General features: G+C 41.6%; 1 protein-coding gene and 1 long non-coding RNA gene across 5 annotated transcripts in view; one reads left to right on the top strand and one right to left on the bottom strand.

Annotated features, from left to right (window-relative positions):
- Nucleotides 1-62: 62 nt before the first annotated feature.
- Nucleotides 63-11,747, bottom strand: LOC133568731 (uncharacterized). The gene is made up of 2 exons (XR_009809657.1): nucleotides 10,865-11,747; nucleotides 63-10,790 (listed from the first exon to the last, which is right to left on the bottom strand). It is a non-coding gene; the product is annotated as an uncharacterized LOC133568731 (long non-coding RNA).
- LOC133568727 (uncharacterized) overlaps nucleotides 10,259-21,321 on the top strand; it is a 51,062-nt gene continuing 39,999 nt past the window's right edge. For all 4 annotated transcript variants that reach the window (XM_061920838.1, XM_061920837.1, XM_061920835.1 and 1 more), the window contains exons 1-2: nucleotides 10,259-11,795; nucleotides 13,904-14,516. In XM_061920838.1, the coding sequence (XP_061776822.1) occupies nucleotides 10,875-11,795; nucleotides 13,904-14,398 (1,416 nt within the window). In that variant the 5' untranslated portion in view covers nucleotides 10,259-10,874 and the 3' untranslated portion in view covers nucleotides 14,399-14,516. The remainder of the gene's footprint in view (nucleotides 11,796-13,903; nucleotides 14,517-21,321) is intronic.

Genomic DNA, 21,321 nt, shown 5'->3' on the forward strand with positions numbered 1-21,321 from the left:
ATCAGCAAAGGTTAATTAGTCAATAATTGAGATTATAATGAAATCATTTGACCACATGTAACCTCTGTTACTTGCTTGGCACCTGCAAGAAGAGCCATGTAGCATTTTTTATTTTTTATTTTTGGAATCCTAGGGCGGGTTACTGAATGCATTTTACAGCGGCAACATCACCAGCAGTCAGAAGTTAAGCTCAGTAAATAAGTGTTTTTTCTTCCTCCGTTAATGCATTGTCCTCCAGTCTTCTTAGCAAGTGCATCCTAGTTGCCAATGGGACAAAGCCTGTCATTTTCGCCGGAGTTTTCTTGACGACAGCTCCCCCTCCTCCTTCCCAGTCATTATCCCATCCATTAGTGCTTTCCTGGATTTAAGGCTTTTTTAGCAGCTGACTCCTGTGCACTTTGGTCCTTGTGGCTCGGTACATCAGGACAGATTGGCTGCAGTACCCCCGGGCTTCTTTATGCCCACTATTATTCAGCGTGCATGTAGAGTAGGGCCAAAAAAGTATTTAGTCAGCCACCGATTGTGCAAGTTCTCCCACTTAAAATGATGACAGAGGTCTGTCATTTTCATCATAGGTACACTTCAACTGTGAGAGACAGAATGTGAAAAATCAATCAATCAATCAATGTTTATTTATATAGCCCCAAATCACAAATGTCTCAAAGGACTGCACAAATCATTACGACTACAACATCCTCGGAAGAACCCACAAAAGGGCAAGGAAAACTCACACCCAGTGGGCAGGGAGAATTCACACCCAGTGGGACGCCAGTGACAATGCTGACTATGAGAAACCTTGGAGAGGACCTCAGATGTGGGCAACCCCCCCCCTCTAGGGGACCGAAAGCAATGGATGTCGAGCGGGTCTAACATGATACTGTGAAAGTTCAATCCATAGTGGCTCCAAGACAGCAGCGAGAGTCCCGTCCACAGGAAACCATCTGAAGCGGATCAGCAGCGTAGAGATGTCCCCAACCGATACAGGCGAGCGGTCCATCCTGGGTCCCGACGAGCGGTCCATCCTGGGTCTCGACTCTGGACAGCCAGTACTTCATCCATGGTTATCGGACCGGACCCCCTCCACAAGGGAGGGGGGGACATAGGAGAAAGAAAAGAAGCGGCAGATCAACTGGTCTAAAAAGGAGGTCTATTTAAAGGCTAGAGTATACAGATGAGATTTAAGGTGAGACTTAAAAAAATCCAGGAATTAACATTGTAGGAATTTTGAAGAATGTATTTGTAAATTATGGTGGAAAATAAGTATTTGGTCAACCATTCAAAGCTCTCACTGATGGAAGGAGGTTTTGGCTCAAAATCTCACGATACATGGCCCCGTTCATTCTTTCCTTAACACGGATCAATCGTCCTGTCCCCTTAGCAGAAAAACAGCCCCAAAGCATGATGTTTCCACCCCCATGCTTCACAGTAGGTATGGTGTTCTTGGGATGCAACTCAGTATGCTTCTTCCTCCAAACACGACGAGTTGAGTTTATACCAAAAAGTTCTATTTTGGTTTCATCTGACCACATGACATTCTCCCAATCCTCTGCTGTATCATCCATGTATCCATTTTGGTATAAACTCAACTGGTCGTGTTTGGAGGAAGAAGAATACTGATACCTCCACAACTTTATTGATTCCTTCAGGAGAGTTCCCTCAGGAAAGATAAAAAGTTCCAGCAGCAGTGTGTACATAATTGAGATTGAATTAAAAAAAAAAAAAAATGTAATAATGGGGGAATAAATGGAAATAAAATAGAACATATTGAAATAACAATAAAAATAACACCGTAAAAATAAGAATATAACAAGAGAAACAGGGCAGTAGTGACCATAATATGAAAATGTATTGCACTGATTTTGCACTGCTACAAAAAAAACATATTTGATCTTCAAACTGATATACTTTTTTTTTTTTTTGCAAATAATCATTAACTTTAGAATTTGATGCCAGCAACTCGTGACAAAGAAGTTGGGAAAGGTGGCAATAAATGCTGATAAAGTTGAGGAATGCTCATCAAACACTTATTTGGAACATCCCACAGGTGTGCAGGCTAATTGGGAACAGGTGGGTGCCATGATCGGGTATAAAAACAGCTTCCCAAAAAATGCTCAATCTTTCACAAGAAAGGATGGGGCGAGGTACACCCCTTTGTCCACAACTGCGTGAGCAAATAGTCAAAAAGTTTAAGAACAACGTTTCTCAAAGTGCAATTGCAAGAAATTTAGGGATTTCAACATCTACGCTCCATAATATCATCAAAAGGTTCAGAGAATCTGGAGAAATCACTCCACGTAAGCGGCATGGCCGGAAACCAACATTGAATGACCGTGACCTTCGATCCCTCAGACGGCACTGTATCAAAAACTGACATCAATCTCTTAAGGATATCACCACATGGGCTCAGGAACACTTAAAAAAAACACTGTCACTAAATACAGTTCATCGCTACATCTGTAAGTGCAAGTTAAAGCTCTACTATGCAAAACGAAAGCCATTTATCAACAACATCCAGAAACGCCGCCGGCTTCTCTGGGCCCGAGATCATTTAAGATGGACTGATGCAAAGTGGAAAAGTGTTCTGTGGTCTGACGAGTCCACATTTCAAATTGTTTTTCGAAATATTCGACATTGTACCAAAGGGGAAGCGAACCATCCAGACTGTTATCGACGCAAAGTTCAAAAGCCAGCATCTGTGATGGTATGGGGGTGCATTAGTGCCCAAGGTATGGGTAAGTTACACATTCGTGAAGGCACCATTAATGCTGAAAGGTACATACAGGTTTTGGAACAACATATGCTGCCATCTGAGTGCCGTCTTTTTCATGGACGCCCCTGCTTATTTCAGCAAGACAATGCCAAGCCACATTCAGCACGTGTTACAACAGTGTGGCTTCGTAAAAAAAAAAAGAGTGCGGGTACTTTCCTGGCCCGCCTGCAGTCCAGACCTGTCTCCCATTAAAAATGTGTGGTGCATTATGAAGCGTAAAATACGACAGCGGAGACCCCGGACTGTTGAACGACTGAAGCTCTACATAAAACAAGAATGGGAAAGAATTCCACTTTCAAAGCTTCAACAATTAGTTTCCTCAGTTCCCAAACGTTTATGGAGTGTTGTTAAAAGAAAAGGTGATGTAACACAGTGGTGAACATGCCCTTTCCCAACTACTTTGGCACGTGTTGCAGCCATGAAATTCTAAGTTGATTATTATTTGCAGAAAATTAAATAAAGTTTACGAGTTTGTAGTGCATTCAAATGAATATGGGTTGAAAATGATTTGCAAATCATTGTATTCTGTTCTTATTTGCCTCTAACACAATTTCCCAACTCATATGGAAACGGGGCTTGTAAATAAATATGTTTGCATTTTGATACCTGTTTGATTCTTTTAACCACTTTCAATACAGCATTTGCATTATATCTGATGAAATGGTGCAAACTCAGTCCCTCCGCTGCCATTCTAAGGAAATCTTTCACAAAATAGAACCAGCTTGGTCCCGTAATTCTGGCAAATGTGCAGCATGCCAGTTTTGATGTCTCTTCTTCAAGACTGATAGCAGCCAAGATGCACTGAAAGAAGGAGGCAGCGTGGGAGTGTTACTCTCCTTCAGTGACGATTACAGCATAAAGATCGATACTGTTACATGGGCTGAAAATAATGACTCCTGGTGAAGTCCAGGTAAAGCTCCGCTTTCCAGAATCAAACAGCAGATGTGAGCAGACTACTCGTCCTCCTGCTGGGATAAAACCAAGCCCAGTTTTTGCTCCCTGCTGCATATTCCCTACATATAGCAGAGAGAAGCCATTGTTTCCAAAGTTCCTGTTATTGTCTTTCAAAATAGACGCTCCGCTGCGCTTGGCGAGAGGACAGAGGCCAACTCTGGGCGTGGTCACTCAAACGTTTGGTGGTCATGTTGTTCTTCAAAGCTTTTTGTCTTTCATTCAATAAGTGAGTGGAATGGAAGCATGCAGACACTAACAGACAACTTGGAATTAGGTCAGGTTTCTAGAAGTGCTTGCTAATCATGATGAAGCTTGTGTCCTTACTCGTGTTGTCCCAAAACCAATATTTTGGTACCAGTAATGGTACTAAAGTTATTTCGATACTTTTCGGTACTTTTCTAAATAAAGGGGACCAGAAAAAAATGCATTATTAGCTTTATTTTCACAAAAAAAATCTTACGGTATGTTTAAAATATGTTTCTTATTGCAAGTTTGTCCTTAAATAAAATAGTGAACATACAAGACAACTTGTCTTTTAGTAGTAAGTAAACAAACAAAGGCTCCTAATTAGTCTTCTGACATATGCAGTAATATATTGTGTCATTTATACACCTCTTATTTTGTTTACATTATAAAAGGACAACTGATAGAAAATGAATTATCAATCTACTTGTTCATGTACTGTTAATATCTGCTTATTTTCTCTTATAAAATGTTCTATCTACACTTCTGTTAAAATGTAATACCGTATTTCCTTGAATTGCCGCCGGTGCTCTAATTATTTTAAAAACTTACCAAAGGCATGCGGTAAATTTAGGCCTGCGCTCATAAATTTGAGTGTGATGTAAGGATACCATCATGAAAAGCACATTTAATTAAAAAAACTTTATTATGGTCTTACCTTTACTTATAAATAAAGTCCATGCACAGCTCCTTCTGATCAAAAGCATCGATAACTTGATTATAGAAGTCTTCCTTATCTTTCTTCAGTTTTAAAAGACTCTCTGTCTCGATGGAGATCTTCTTTTATTACCCCCTGCTTCGATTGAAAGTCCAGTTTAGAAAACTGTTTTATTTTAGATATGTAATCCTCCATGTTAAAAGTGCAAGCGAGAGGAAAAAATAAACGATCGCTGCTCACTCTTGCTGCTTGTTGTCACTTCTTCTGCAGCCGAGTAGTCGCAAGAAGGATCACTAGCGCCCTCTACCACCAAGTGGCGGAAGTCATTTAATGACTCGATTTGACACACGCAGCTACGGTATATTAATAAAACATAGCTGCTTATTGTACTTTTTAGCATATTCAATAGCTTGGACCTTAAATCCTACTGAATAGCTCTTAATCTTCTTCCCTTTATGCAATTTCAAATGATTGAAATCAGCCTCCTCCATTTTGAAAATGATGAGAGGTGAAGTGTCACTCGTGACATGACGAGTTTGACCCGGCGGAAATTTTAGGCATATGCTGATTAGTTTGCGAAATGAGTTTGACCCGGCAAAAATTCTAGACATGCGCTAATAAAAATAATATTTTGCGAAAGGAGTTTGACTCGGCGTTAATCCTGAGCCGGCGGTAATGCTAAGCATGCGCTAATTATTTTGCAAAACTAGTTTGACCCGGCAGTAATTCTAGGCAGGCGCATACTATATACCGGTAATCACTTGTTTTTCTCTTGTTTGATACTTTACATTAGTTTTGGATGATAGCACAAATTTGGGTATCAATCCGATACCAAGTCGTTACAGGATCATACATTGGTCATATTCAAAGTACTCATGTGTTCAGGGACATATTTTCTGAGTCTATAATCATGATATCATTTTTTTTAAAACGAAGGAAGATGTTGTGATGCCAAAAAATAGGCGTAATCGTAGTAGTATCGGCAAGATACACTACTTAACTTAGTATCATTACAGTGGAGTTCAGGTGTAGATCCAAGTGGTAGAAAATAAATTATTAATCTACTTGTTCATTTACTGTTAATATCTGCCTACTTTCTCTTTTAACATGTTCTATCTACACTTCTGTTAAAATGTAATAATCACTTATTCTTCTCTTCTTTGATACTTTACATTATTTTAGACAATACCGCAGATTTGGGTATCTATCCGATACCAAGTCGCTACAGGATCATACATTGGTCATATTCAAAGTCCTCATGTGTCCAGGGACATATTTCTTGAGTTTATAAACATAATATATATATTTTTTAAACGAACGATGTTGTGATGCCAAAAAATAGACGTAATCGTAGTAGTATCAACTAGATACGCTACTGTACTTGGTATCATTACAGTGGGTGTTAGGGGTAAATCTAAGTGGTAGAAAATGAATTATTGATCTACTTGTTCATTTACTGTTAATATCTGCTTACTTTCTCTTTCAACATGTTCTATCTACACTTCTGTTAAAATGTAATTATCACCTATTCTTCTTTTCTTTGATACTTTACATTATTTAGACGATACCACAGATTTGGGTATCAATCTGATACCAAGTAGTTGTCATGATCCACGTCTTGGATCATGACATATTCTGGTTTTGGTTCTGTTTATCACATTCTGTCTAGTATTTGTCTTCCTTAGTTCTTTGTGGCACTTCCTGGTTTTGTTTCCGTTGTCATAGTTACCCATTTAGTGTCACCTGTCTCTGCTTTGATCACGCGCACCTGGCCTTGATTATTTATTTCCCTATATATGCCCGCCTCTGTTTGACATTCAGTCTTGGACTCTTGCTTGCTACACGCAACAGCTGACCCCGCTCTTCCAACATTGTGGTAAATCTATTTTTGTATACTTGTTAGCTTCTATGCTATTTTGTTTGTTTATGTCCCTAGCTTCCACGCGAGCGCCCTTTGTTCTTTCTAGCTCCCAAGCTAGTTCTGTTGATTTTTGGTTAGTGCCTTTGTGCAAGTGTTTTTGTTCTTAGTTTGTTTTATTATATAAACAAATTCTTATCCCTACCCTCACGCTGTGTTCCATCTTCCGCTGCACCCACGAGAGAACAACTCGTCACCACAATGCCACTGAGACGTCACAGTAGTTACAGGATGATACATCGGTCATATCCTCATGTGTCCAGGGACATATTTCCTTAGTTTATAAACATAATATACATTTAAAAAGCGAAAGACGATCTTGTGATGCCAAAAAATATTGATTAAATTTTAATAGTATCAACCAGATACGCACCTGTACTTGGTATCATTACAGCGGATGTCAGGTGTAGATCCACCAATGACGTTTGTTTACATTTTGACGCAGGTGAGCTACGGTGTGTAGTGAAGCATGTTTAGCTATTCCTCGTCCTCCAGTGATAATGTACTTGTAAGAAACATACTTTATTTGTCGCCATGGAGACCAGGATTAGTGATTTAGAAGTGGCTAAAACACTGCAGACTGGGGCTGGACTTTAGCCGCTAGCGAGCTAGCCATGTCTTAAAGCACCTCTTCCTGAGGGCGTTTCAGTGTTATAACTTATTTAGGTAGTTTTCAAGCCAAAATGCGTGGATGATGGTGTCGGACCAGTACTTTTCAGAGGCATTATAGTACCGAATATGAGTAATCGGTATCGCGGTTCTATACTACTACTGGTATACCGTACTGTAGTCCACACTAGTTTTAGGTTTTGAAGTTTCTTACATTTTGAATGATAGTTTTTGATATACCATGAAAAGGGCCTTAACAGGTGCAACACGTTTTTAGAAATATCACTAAAATGTTCCTCAGCGTAAAGATGCCTGCCCTGCGCTGAATGACAACAGATAAAAATGACATTGTGTCGCAACTCAAGTCTTCTCATTACCCCGAGCATGGTATCAGGTGCTACAACACAGGCCAGAGTAGACCTGGGAGCAATAATGACTAAGTGGTAACACAGACACATCATCACCGGATGTAGTTCAGAGCATACCTTGGTCAGGACTAACCTGACTCTCGCCAGATCCTTGTAGTTTGCTGAGCTCCACACAAGGGTCTGGGCTCGAAGGCATTGCAAACTTCTTCCGTATGGCAAAAAAATAATGAACCAAACAGGATTGCCGGGACCATTTAGTGTTGCCAATCAACCTATCCCCAGTTGCATGTCTTTGGAAGTAAACAAATCAGAACAGTATGGAATCAAGGGATTAGTCTTGAACTGGGTACGAAGCTACTTAACCAACAGGAAGCAATACTTGAAGCTAGGCGAACACATCTACAGAGCTGAAAATATGTTAATGGGGTACCTCAGGGATCAATACTCAGACCAAAATGGTTTAAATCTTTATACAAACGACATTTGTAAAGTTACAAAGGACTTAAAGTTAGTATTATTTGCTGATCATACAACATTCACACACTAGGGACCATTTAGTGTTGCCAATCAACCTATCCCCAAGTGCATGTCTTTGGAAGTAATCAAATTAGAACGGTATGGAATCAAAGGATTGGTCTTGAACTGTGTAAGAAGCTACTTAACCAACAGGAAGCAATACGTGAAGATAGGCGAACACGTCTACAGAGCTGAAAATATATTGTGGCGTACCTCAGGAATCAATACTTGGACAAAAATGGTTAAATCTTTATACAAATGACATTTGTAAAGTTACGAAGGACTTAAAGTTAGTATTATTTGCAGATGATACAACATTCACACATTTAGTGTTGCCAATCAACCTATCCCCAAGCGCATGTCTTTGGAAGTAAACAAATTAGAACGGTATGGAATCAAAGGATTGGTCTTGAATTGGGTACGAAGCTACTTAACCAACAGGAAGCAATACATGAAGCTCGGCGAACACGTCTACAGAGCTAAAAATATCTTGTGGCGTACCTCAGGGATCAATACTCGGACCAAAATGGTAAAATCTTTATACAAACGACATTTGTAAAGTTAAAAAGGACTTAAAGTTAGTATTATTTGCAGATGATACAACATTCACGCTAAATTCACACAGGGTGTTGCCAATCAACCTATCCCCAGGTGCATGTCTTTGGAAGTAAACAAATCAGAACGGTATGGAATCAAAGGATTGGTCTTGAACTGGGTACAAAGCTACTTAACCAACAGGAAGCAATACATGAAGCTCGGCGAACACGTCTACAGAGCTGAAAATATCTTGAAGGATTGGTCTTGAACTGGGTACGAAGCTACTTAACCAACAGGAAGCAATACGTGAAGCTCGGCGAACACGTCTACAGAGCTGAAAATATCTTGTGGCGTATGTACCTCAGGGATCAATTCTCGGACCAAAATGGTTAATTCTTTATACAAACAACATTAGTAAAGTTACAAAGGACTTAAAGTTAGAATTATTTGCAGATGATACAACATTCACATTCACTAAGGACCATTTAGTGTTGCCAAATCAACCTATCCCCAGGTGCATGTCTTTGGAAGTAAACAAATTAGAACGGTATGGAATCAAAGGATTGGTCTTTGGTCAGGATTTGTCCAATCAACCTATCCCCAGCTGCAGGTCTTTGGAGGTAGAAGGAAGCCGGAGTACCCGCAAGGAACCCACGGAGTCACGGGGAGAACATGCAAACTCCACACAGAAAGATCCCGAGCCCAGGGTTGAACCCAGGACCTTCGTATTGTGAGGCACACGCATTAACCCTTGTCCACCGTGCTGCCATCGGGACAAAAACATATTTTGATATAAAAAAAATTCAACACATTGAGCATGTATGTAAGTGTGGACTTCACCCTAGTTATAACCTTGTGGAAAAGTTTGAAAACTGATCTTGGAAAAGCTTGCGTTGTGACGCTTGTCTGGCATTGTGTCTATGCGGGTGCGTTCTCTCATAAATGCAGGTGGACTGGACATAGCGTGAAGGTAAGTAATTATACTTTATTTCTACTATAAAACAGACTAAGAACAAAAACACTTGCACAAGGCACAAAAGACAAAACCAACAGAACTAGCATGGGAGCTAGAAAGAACTGAAAGTGCTAGCATGTGAGCTAGGTAGCAAACGACGGAATAGCGTGGAAGCTAACAAATACAAAAAGACTTTACCACAATTGGGGATAGCGACGTCACTTGTTGCATTGGACAGCAAACTAGACTGCGAGACAGAATGAACAAAAAGGGCAGCTTAAATAAAGGAGATAATCACAGAGGAGGTGCGTGTGAAAAACAAAAGAGGCAGGTGACACTTATACATAACTACGACAACAAACAAAACAGGAAGTGCCACCAGGAACTAAGAAAAAGTCAAATACTAACGAAACGAGATACAAAACAGAACCGAAACCAAAACATGACATGATCCGAGCAGCGGATCATGACATGCGTTCTTTTATGGAGAGCTGTTTAAATCCTGCATAGGTTGTAAAACTCCGTAAAACTCTGGAAAAGATGGCAAAGGACAAAACAAAAATTGAAAGACAAATGTAGTAGGCAAGGCAGGATTGTGTGATGAGGAATGTTTCAAGCACTGTTAATGTCTCCTTGAGTCAGACTGCTGCCCACTTCCATGCCGGCGTTGCTAGAAACCCCACCTCCTCCCACTTTTTGCTTCTCTCCACCCACCCCCCTTTACAATACCCTCCTCTCTCTCCCTTCCTGGCCAAGAAATCTTAGGCAGCATTTAATTGCGCCGTCAGTTGGGCCACCGAGTTAGGCACCGGTTTTTGGGTTCTATTTCCCCACACACTCTCGGAAAGCCTTACGGATGGAGTCCGTTACTGGAGTACGCCTGGATCGCACATGGAAACGAGAGAGGGGCTTGGCAAATCCAGGTATCGCCGACTATGTAAGGAAATAAGACGGAGTAAAAGGAGGAGAAGGACAGCAAAGAGTGGAGGGGGGCGGTTGAAATGCAGAAAGCCAGAGACAGCAAATGAGACAGAACAAGCAAGCCTGAGAGGTGGAGGGAGGTACAAGGAGAGATTTCAGAGAGCGGGAGCTCCAGGGGGAAGAAAAGTTAAGAGAAAGAAGAGAGAAAGGGGGAGAAAAGAACTGGCTTTGAAGAGGAAAGGAGAGGCAGGGAAACAACAGACAGGAAGGAAGGGGAGGGGGAAGTCTTGTGTAAAGGGAGAAGGGGGGAGGCTACGGAGAAGTTTTTTTGCGGGGAGCCACTAGATGAGAAAAACAGAATGAGTGAATGACAGAACTTCAGATTTTTTCCCTCAGCGCTTTTTTCCACGTATACCTTTTCGGACATGTACACAGAAGGCGGACAAGCGACAGCACGCAGGCGATTCATCCGTGGCCCGTGCCCCTGCCAGCGCTGTGACCAGCCCGGCGGGCTGAGGTACCAACCGGCGCCGAGCAAACAGGCTGACCACCAACATCTGGAAGGCCGAAGAGACATCCAGTCTCCTCGGGTTAAGGAGGAAGGATGGAGGACGCCCAGAGAAGACCGAGGCAGTCACTGTAGCCCTCAGAGATGGCCTCGGTTCCTGGGGTCTGGCCCCTTGCACCAGTCTAACGACCTGCCCCGACTTTGTCGTCCATGTGAGTTGAACTCTTCCAGGTGGGATTATTTGCCAGAAGCTACCGTGACACACTGTCCATCTTTCAGAGAGTGTGTGGTGACGCACAGCCACACCAAGGCACACCTCTTCAATGGCGGGATTCCACACCCACTCCCTCATTTACGGGTCAAAGGACAAGGGTGTGGCTATAGTAGGACGGTCCAATATGATGTATTTGTCGGCAACAGAGAGGAAAGATGTGCAAATTTCGCCGGAAATTACCATTTGAAGCAAAATAATCCGAGTTTGGAACAAGTACTTGTAGCTAATGGGCATTGTGGACCAAAGCCTGGACCCTCCAAAGGAAAAGAGGGAAGCAATACCAATCAGGACTCGGCTAATTCACCGGAGAACTGTAATGGACACTCTCACCAAAGTTTCTTTGCAACTGAAGTCCCACAGAAACACTTGAACCAAAAGAAGGGGCCTGGTGCTCGACCCCCGGCCATCATCAACTTGGATGTTGACCAGAACCAGCACCAAGGTGTGGGTTTGGCAAAGCAAACGAGAGGGCCTGATGTGGTGAAGGATCGGATCCGACAAGTGGTGACAAATCTCGAGGACGTCTTGGGAGGTTTAAAGCAAGTTCATGTGGAGATGAAAGAGGTGGGAGAGTCCTTGTTTTTGTTCCAACATTTTGTTTGATCTCACACAAGAAAGCGGGGAATGTCATTTAGTCCAAGTCAGGCGATTTTAAAATTCTGTGTACAGTGTAGTTCACTTTGAAACAATCGGCCAGTGTTTGTGATCATGGCAGCTAAGTTTGTCTAAGTCTAAGTCTAATCCCTGTATGTGTGCATGCTGACACATTGTTTGAATAGGACATCTTCTTGGGGCACGGACATTAAGAACCATTTTTTACTGAACTTTTGTTTCTGGCAAGCCTGCCTGACTAAATTGTGCTTTAGGTGTCAATTTTCCATGCAGCAAAACATCGCAAATTAACTTATTCCTGAGTATTGGTGCACAGTCATCTTTCACTGTTCCTAAAAAGTTGGAATGTTAGCTTAATTGTAAGAACCCCGTTTCCATATGAGTTGGGAGATTGTGTTAGATGTAAATATAAACAGAATACAATGATTTGAAAATCATTTTCAACCCATATTCAATTGAACGCACTACAAAGACAAGATATTTGATGTTCAAACTCATAAACTTTATTTTTTTTTTTGCAAATAATAATTACCATAGAATTTCATGGCTGCAACACGTGCCAAAGTGGTTGAGAAAGGGCATGTTCACCACTGTGTTACATTACCTTTTCTTTTAACAACACTCAATAAACGTTTGGGAACTGAGTGTTGAAGCTTTGAAAGTGGAATTTTTCCCATTCTTGTTTTATGTAGAGCTTCAGCCGTTCAATAGTCCGGGGTCTTGTTGTCATATTTTACACTTCATAATGCGCCACACATTTTCGATGGGAGACAGGTTAGGACTGCAGGCGGGCCAGGAAAGTACCCGCACTCTTTTTTTACGAAGCCACGCTGTTGTTACACCTGCTGAATGTGGCTTGGCATTGTCTTGCTGAAATAAGCAGGGGGGTCCATGAAAAAGACGGCGCTTAGATGGCAGCTTGTGTTGTTCCAAAACCTGTATGTACCTTTCAGTATTAATGGTGCCTTCACAGATGTGTAAGTTACCCATGCCTTGGGCACTAATGCACCCCCATACCATCACAGATGCTGGCTTTTGAACTTTGCGTCGATAACAGTCTGGATGGTTTGCTTCCCCTTTGGTCCGGATGACACGATGTCGAATATTTCCAAAAACTATTTGAAATGAGGACTTGTCAGACCACAGAACACTTTTCCAATTTTCATCAGTCCATCTTAGATGATCTCGGGCCCAGAGAAGCCGGCGCCGTTTCTGGATGTTGTTGATAAATGGCTTTCTTTTTGCATAGTAGAGCTTTAATTTGCACTTACAGATGTAGCGACCAACTGTATTTAGCGAAAGTGGTTTTCTCAAGTGTTCCTGAGCCCATGTGGTGATATCCTTTAGAGAGTGATGTCAGTTTTTAATACAGTGCCGTCTGAGGGTTCGAAGCTCACGGTCATTCAATGTTGGTTTCCGGCCATGCCGCTTGCGTGGAGTGATTTCTCCAGATTCTTTGAACCTTTTGATGATATTATGGACAATAGATGTTGAAATCCCTAAATTTCTTGCAATTGCACTTTGAGAAATGTTTTTCTTAAACTGTATGACTATTTGCTCATTCAGTTGTGGACAAAGGGGTGTACCTCACCCCATCCTTTCTTGTGAAAGACTGAGCATTTTTTGGGAAGCTGTTTTTATACCCAATCATGGCACCCACCTGTTCCCAATTAGCCTGCACACCTGTGGGATGTTCCAAATAAGTGTTTGATGAGCATTCTTCAACTTTATCAGTATTTATTGCCACCTTTCCCAACTTCTTTGTCACGTGTTGCTGGCATCAAATTCTAAAGTTAATGATTATTTGCAAAAAAAAAAAAAAAAAAAAAAGTTTATCAGTTTGAACATCAAATATGTTGTCTTTGTAGCATATTCAACTGAATATGGGTTGAAAAAGATTTGCAAATCATTGTATTCTGTTTATATTTACATCTAACACAATATTTCAACTCATATGGAAACGGGGTTTGTAAATTAAGGGGTATGTTCCAGTCTGATGATCTTGGCTTCGCTTTTTAAAGAGAATCTGTCGATGAGAAAAATCCATATGTTTCTTTAAGGTCATCAAGCAGATCGATTATCTCACGGCCAACATCGACCTCAGTGAGAAACCACCCAGCATCACTTGCGGGTCTTCCAATAATACTCATCAAAGAGAACTCAGGACGACCCCTCCGCCTGATCACAAGCACATCCTGGTCGAGTGGTCGAGGCATTCGGACGAAGAACGCATCACCTTACGAACCAACTCCCCGTCGCCCGTCCATATGGCGTCCGTGGTCAAAACCCGCTGCTTCGCCCCACCCGACCACATCAAGGACATCAAACACGAGAGATCCAAAGTGAACGGGCACCCTGCGGACCACAAAGCGGACACCTCAGAGCTCCCTTCACCGAACCTACATTCCAAAGCTGTCGTCAGGAACAGCACGGCCCATTCAAGAACACAAAAGCCTCCGCCGCACCCGCCAAATGGACGGTGCGGCAACACTTCAAAGACTGCGAGGACCCTTGAATACGCCTGGAAAGGCCACCAGAACGGCAGCATAGTGTGACGACAGGGACAGAGAGTGTGGTGGTCGTCTGCCGCCGGTGCCATGGGGGGGATGAAACATGAGACCCTTCTGCAGTGAGTGGAGGTCAGAGTACGAGCAAGCAGGGGCACAACTCATGGTAAGTACAAGGGGATCCTTTTTCCTACTCTTGTCCTCACAGTGTTGATGTTTCCGTCGGGGCACGCTGGTGATGACGTCAGCCATGTTTACGGGCAGCTTAGTTTCAGTAAATGAATTGCGGCTCTCTTGCTGCGGACTAAAACACTTTTTTTTAAGTGTTTTTGATGCGTGTGTGGGCGACGAGGAGGGCGGCGCGTCTGCGTTTATTGCTGTCACGTGACTTCCCGGTCTACGCTGTAAAAAGCTGCTTTGAAACAACCCAAACAAGGCAAAGACACTAAGGCCGTTTTTTGGGAGGGGTAATTAGATGTTTTGTTTTTGTCAATCCACCAAAATCTGAGAACTCCAAAGCCGATCCTAAATCCCGAAGCTCTGCCTTGAAAAGAACTAAGAGTTGACACAATGAGACCCCACCACCTACAGTGGGGCCAAAAAGTATTTAGTCAGCCACCGATTGTGCAAGTTAAAATGATGACAGAGGTCTGTAATTTTCATCATAGGTACACTTCAACTGTGAGAGACAGAATGTGAAAAAAAAATCCAGGAATTCACATTGTAGGAATTTTTAAGAATTTATTTGTAAATTACGGTGGAAAATAAGTATTTGGTCACTTCAAACAAGGAAGATCTCTAGCTCTCACAGACCTGTAACTTCTTCTTTAAGAAGCTCTTCTGTCCTCCACTCGTTACCTGTATTAATGGCACTTGTTTGAACTCGTTATCTGTATAAAATTATCACAGCCTCAAACAGTCAGACTCCAAACTCCACTATGGCCAAGACCAAAGAGCTGTCGAAGGACACCAGTAAAATAATTGTAGACCTGCACCAGACTATATATATATATATATACATATATATATATATGTATATATATATGTATATATATATATATATATACATATACGTTAATTTAAATATATATATAAGAGAAATATATGAATTTATGTGTTCATATATATATGGCTTCACGGTGGCAGAGAGGTCAGTGCGTCTGCCTCACGATACGTAGGTCCTGAGTAGTCCTGGGTTCAATCCCGGGCTCGGGATCTTTCTGTGTGGAGTTTGCATGTCCTCCCCGTGAATGCGTGGGTTCCCTCCGGGTACTCCGGCTTCCTCCCACTTCCAAAGACATGCACCTGGGGATAGGTTGATTGGCAACACTAAATGGGCCCTAGTGTGTGAATGTGAGTGTGAATGTTGTCTGTCTATATGTGTTGGCCCTGCGATGAGGTGGCCACTTGTCCAGGGTGTACACCTCCTTCCGCCCGATTGTAGCTGAGATAGGCACCAGCGCCCACCGCGACCCCAAAGGGATTAAGCGGTAGAAAATGGATGGAGATATATATATATATATATATATATATATATATATATATATATATATATACACATATAAATAAAATACTTGACTTGTTGAATTCTAGCTGTAAATATACTCCTCCCCTCTTAACCACGCCGTCCGAAATCGGAGGTCTTAAGGTTGGCAAGTATGTGTGACACAATGGAGGCGTCACATACACGAAATGATCACAGCTCGGACTCAAGATTGCCATAATTAACCCCCGAGTTTAGCAGCCTTTCTTCCAACATATTAGAACCGGTGAATGACATCAGCCAGAAAGCCCCTTCAGCCATTGAGGAACAACACAGTTAAATGTTCCAAAATAGAATAAGACCACCTTTGCAAATCCTCGCGTACTTCCCTCTTGTGCAGAGTATGTGCAACTGCAGTCTATTTTTCTGCAGGCGCCTTAAATCGGGCAAGCACGGTCTGGTTTTAATCATAAAACCCCCTGGCCACCTGCCATTGCGAGCGAGGCCAACTCTCAGTATATGTGTGGCGTCCGTGCAAACACCAACAAAGTGGCCTACCCGTGCGTCACAGCATGAAGGTTTATGCAGTTTATTTACTCTGATAAATTACTTGGAGGAGTCGTTCCGCCTATCTCTGTACAACGGTGTCTTTCAGGTCCTAATGACGCCGTTGACATTTCAAGGATCCAATTCCTCAGAATTAGTCACTCAGCGCAGGTCCATTAGTAAATGGCTGGCACAACAGATTGCGTGCTGTGTTACTCAGTCCCTCACACGTATTATTCACTGGCGAACTAACAGTGCAACCTCTAATTGTCATACATTTTCTGAAAGGATATGCCTGTGCCAGATTTTATGTGACACAAAAGTTGCATCGACAAGTGGTGAGAAGAATGGAAGAAGTTAAGTTAAATTACAAACCCCGTTTCCATATGAGTTGGGAAATTGTGTTAGATGTAAACAAACGAAACACAATGATTTGCAAATCATTTTCAACGCATATGAGTTGAATGCACTGCAAAGACAAGATATTTGATGTTCAAACACAAACTTAATTTTTTTTTTGGCAAATAATAATTACCATAGAATTTCAGAGCTGCAACACGTGCCAAAGTAGTTGGGAAAGGGCATGTTCACCACTGTGATACATCACCTTTTCTCTTAACAACACTCAATAAACGTTTGGGAACTGAGGAAACTAATTGTTGAAGCTTTGAAAGTGGAATTTTTCCCATTCTTGTTTTATGTAGAGCTTCAGTCGTTCAACAGTCTGAGGTCTTCGCTCTCGTATTTTACGCTTCATAATGCGCCACACATTTTCGATTGGAGACAGGTCTAGACTGTAGGTGGGCCAGGAAAGTACCCGCACTCTTTTTTTTACAGAAGCCACACTGTTGTAACACGTGCTGAATGTGGCTTGGTATTGTCTTGCTGAAATAAACAGGGGCGTTCATTAAAAAAGAGGCCCTTAGATGGCAGCATATGTTGTTCCAAAACCTGTATGTAGCTTTCAGCATTAATGGTGCCTTCACAGATGTGTAAGTTACCCATGCCTTGGGCACTAATGCACCCCCATACCATCACAGATGCTGGCTTTTGAAATTTGTGTCGATAACAGTCTGAATGGTTCGCTTCCCCTTTGGTCCGGATGACACAATGTCGAATATTTCCAAAAACAATTTCAAATGTGGACTCGTCAGACCACAGAACCCTTTTCCACTTTGCATCAGTCCATCTTAGATGATCTCGGGCCCAGAGAAACCGGCGGCGTTTCTGGATGTTGTTGATAAATGGCTTTCGCTTTGCATAGTAGAGCTTTAATTTGCACTTACAGATGTAGCGACCAACTGTATTTAGTGACAGTGGTTTTCTGAAGTGTTCCTGAGCCCATGTGGTGATATCCTTTAGAGATTGATGTCGGTTTTTGATACAGTACCGTCTGAGGGATCGAAGGTCACGGTCATTCAATGTTGGTTTCCGGCCATGCCGCTTACGTGGAGTGATTTCTCCAGATTCTCTGAACCTTTTGATGATATTATGGAGCGTAGATGTTGAAATCCCTAAATTTCTTGCAATTGCACTTTGAGAAACGTTGTTCTTAAACTGTTTGACTATTTGCTCACGCAGTTGTGGACAAAGGGGTGTACCTCGCCCCATCCTTTCTTGTGAAAGACTGAGCATTTTTTGGGAAGCTGTTTTTATACCCAATCATGGCACCCACCTGTTCCCAATTAGCCTGCACACCTGTGGGATGTTCCAAATAAGTGTTTGATGAGCATTCCACAACTTTATCAGTATTTATTGCCACCTTTCACAACTTCTTTGTCACATGTTGCTGGCATCAAATTCTAAAGTTAATGATTATTTGCAAAAAAAAAAAAAAAAAACTTTATCAGTTTGAACATCAAATATGTTGTCTTTGTAGCATATTCAACTGAATTTGGGTTGAAAAGGATTTTCACATCATTGTATTCTGTTTATATTTACATCTAACACAATTTCCCAACTCATATGGAAACAGGGTTTGTATTACATCTAACGTGAGCAACAACCAATTCAAAACGAAAATTCCACTACATAGCATTTCAACTGCTGTTAAAAAACTGTGTATCTTACAATAAATCTCACGTTACCTTAAGTGCAATATATAATATTTTGCAGAGCAATATCAGAAAGTGGCTTACTATTAGCACAGTTCAGTAAGTCTGCTGATAGCTTCCGGTTTGCGTTCATATTTACAGACTTTTAGGTACCAGCAGATGGCGCAATTGGATTTCTCATTGCATTACAAAACAACCCAAAATGTTCAAAGAACCATATATTATATATTAAGGCTCAAGCTGTTTGTTTATATGCTTTCTTTTATTTATCTTTGCTACTTGGGCTTATTGGACCCTAATTAGAATAAAAACTAAGAATCATCTTTTGATATGATGTACTTAGTCCATAAGTACACAAACGTGTACTTCACGTTTAGTGACATGCTAATTCTTATTTTTACACTTTTTTTCCCTCCAAATTCCATTGTATGTTATTCTCTTCTGACACCACCAGATGGCAGTATAAGTGTCCACATAAGTGGCCATAAGACCCCAATTCAGTAGTGTACACAATTTTGGAAAGAAGAGCTAAAAGGTGCTGTCCACGCATGTGGGCACAAAGGCCTTTAGAGGTTTTAATGGACCAAAAATGCAAATAACAAACCTGTCTGGAGTCGCAAAAATGTTTAAGACGTAAGTGTTATAATGAAGGCAACACATGATGTGAGTGTCTATTTAAGCTATAATAGTCTATTACTGAAATGAACATGTGTCGTAGGCTGACCCAAATCTTCGTTGACAGAAATGTTGAAATTTCATATTTACTCTACACATTTTTACAGCATTAGTAATCATTAGTATATCAGAGGCTACTCAGAAGGTGACATAACTCCTGGAAATTAATGGCTTTTATTGACCAAACGGTATATAGGTGTGTGTCCAGATGAAATAAAACGGCAGGCTGTCTTCTTTTAATAGATTCACAAACGTTTGTATTACAATCTTGGGCAAGCTTAGAAATGTTTGCTGTGGTCTGGAACAACATGGCACACAAACAACTATGAGAAATGCAGCCAATATTAAATATGGATAATGTGCCATGAGACATGCAAAATTATATACAAAATGGATAAAAGTAAAAGGATATTAAATGAGCTCAAATATACCTACAAATGAGTCTTAATGATGCAATTAGTACATACAGCTAGCCTAAATAGCATGTTAGCATCGATCATCTTGCAGTCATGAACTGACTAAAATATGCCTGATTAGCACTTCAACAAGTCAATAACATCAACAAAGTGCACCTTCGTGCATTCACGCACAGTATTAAACATTTGGTGGACAAAATCGAGACAAAGGAGTGGAAAATTTTATATGTGAGTTGAAATTAGTAGGACAAAACAATGCTCACCAAATACTCTCACCAATTGGGATTGTTTGTGTCATGTTTGTTTTCAAGCAAAAAACATACTAAAACATTTTCAATCTTTTTAAAAAAAAATTATCTAGGAAGCCACTAGGGCGGCACTAAAGAGGCGCACGGGGTTCGAGAGCCACGGGTTGCCGACCGACTTTTTAACCTGTCGTTTGTTAGTGTCTCGTGGTGTAGCGGTACGGGCGACTGCATTTGGAAGCATTATAGGCTTTATTTGTAGTTATTCTATTTTTCATCCATCCATCCATCTTCTTCCGCTTATCCGAGGTCGGGTTGCGGGGGCAGCAGCCTAAGCAGGGAAGCCCAGACTTCCCTCTCCCCAGCCACTTTGTCCAGCTCCTACATAGTCTTTCCAACGTGTCCTGGGTCTTTACCGCGGCCTCCTACCAGTCGGACGTGCCCTAAACACCTCCCTAAGGAGCCGTTCGGTTGTCATCCTGACCCGATGCCCAAACCACCTCATCTGGCTCCTCTCCATGTGGAGACGCAGCGGCTTTACTTTGAGCTCCTCCCGGATGACAGAGCTACTCACCCTATCTCTAAGGGAGAGCCCCGCCACCCGGTGGAGAAAACTCATTTGGGCCGCTTGTACCCGTGATCTTGTCCTTTCGGTCATGACCCAAAGCTCATGACCATAGGTGAGGATGGGAACGTAGATCGACCGGTAAATTGAGAGCTTTGCCTTCCGGCTCAGCTCCTTCTTCACCACAACGGATCGATACAGCGTCCGCATTACTAAAGACGCCGCACCGATCCGCCTGTCGATTCATTACATTTTTATTAATAACATTTTTTTTTTGTTATTATTTTGGACTAAATGTACATTACTGAACAATTTGTTTACCGTGAACTCTTATTTTTGCAAAACATGCGTCAAAAACATGCAGATCATGAGTCAAATATTATACAAATCTGGGCTTTTTAGGAATGCAATTTTTGAGTCGAGACCAAAAAGTGATCATGTTTTGTTTAGTTATGTTCTGTTTTGCTTAAGACTCCATCGTTTCCTGTTTTTGCACTTCCTTGTTTGTTTTGTTTCCATGACTACCCATTAGTTTTTACCTGTCCTCATGTCACGCACCTGTCTCACGCACCTGTCTCACGTTTTGCACTCGCACACCCGTCACTAATCATGTCACTATTACTTAAGCTTCCAGTTGCCAGGCTGTCTTTCTTGCGACATCACTCTGCTTCAGGTCATGTTTACAGTTTCATGCTTGGTTCCTTCTGCTTGTTTCATAGTCCATGCTGCCCTGTTCACATCATCGCAAGTAAGTTGTGTTTATTAATGCCACAGTTAGTGTCTTGTTTTTTTGTCCACAGTTCTGCCTTTGTGCTAGTTCTTGTTTTTATAGCCAAGTTTTGTGCTTCCGCCCTTGAGCGCGCCTTTTATTTATTCCTTTCATTAGTGTTAAAATAAATATGTCTTTACCTTCACACCATGTCCAGTCCAAGTTCACTTGCATCTCGGGAAAACAACCACCCCATAGTCCACGTCCTGACATTATGT

This window comes from Nerophis ophidion, linkage group LG14, assembly GCF_033978795.1.
Source record: "Nerophis ophidion isolate RoL-2023_Sa linkage group LG14, RoL_Noph_v1.0, whole genome shotgun sequence".
Taxonomy (NCBI): domain Eukaryota; kingdom Metazoa; phylum Chordata; class Actinopteri; order Syngnathiformes; family Syngnathidae; genus Nerophis; species Nerophis ophidion.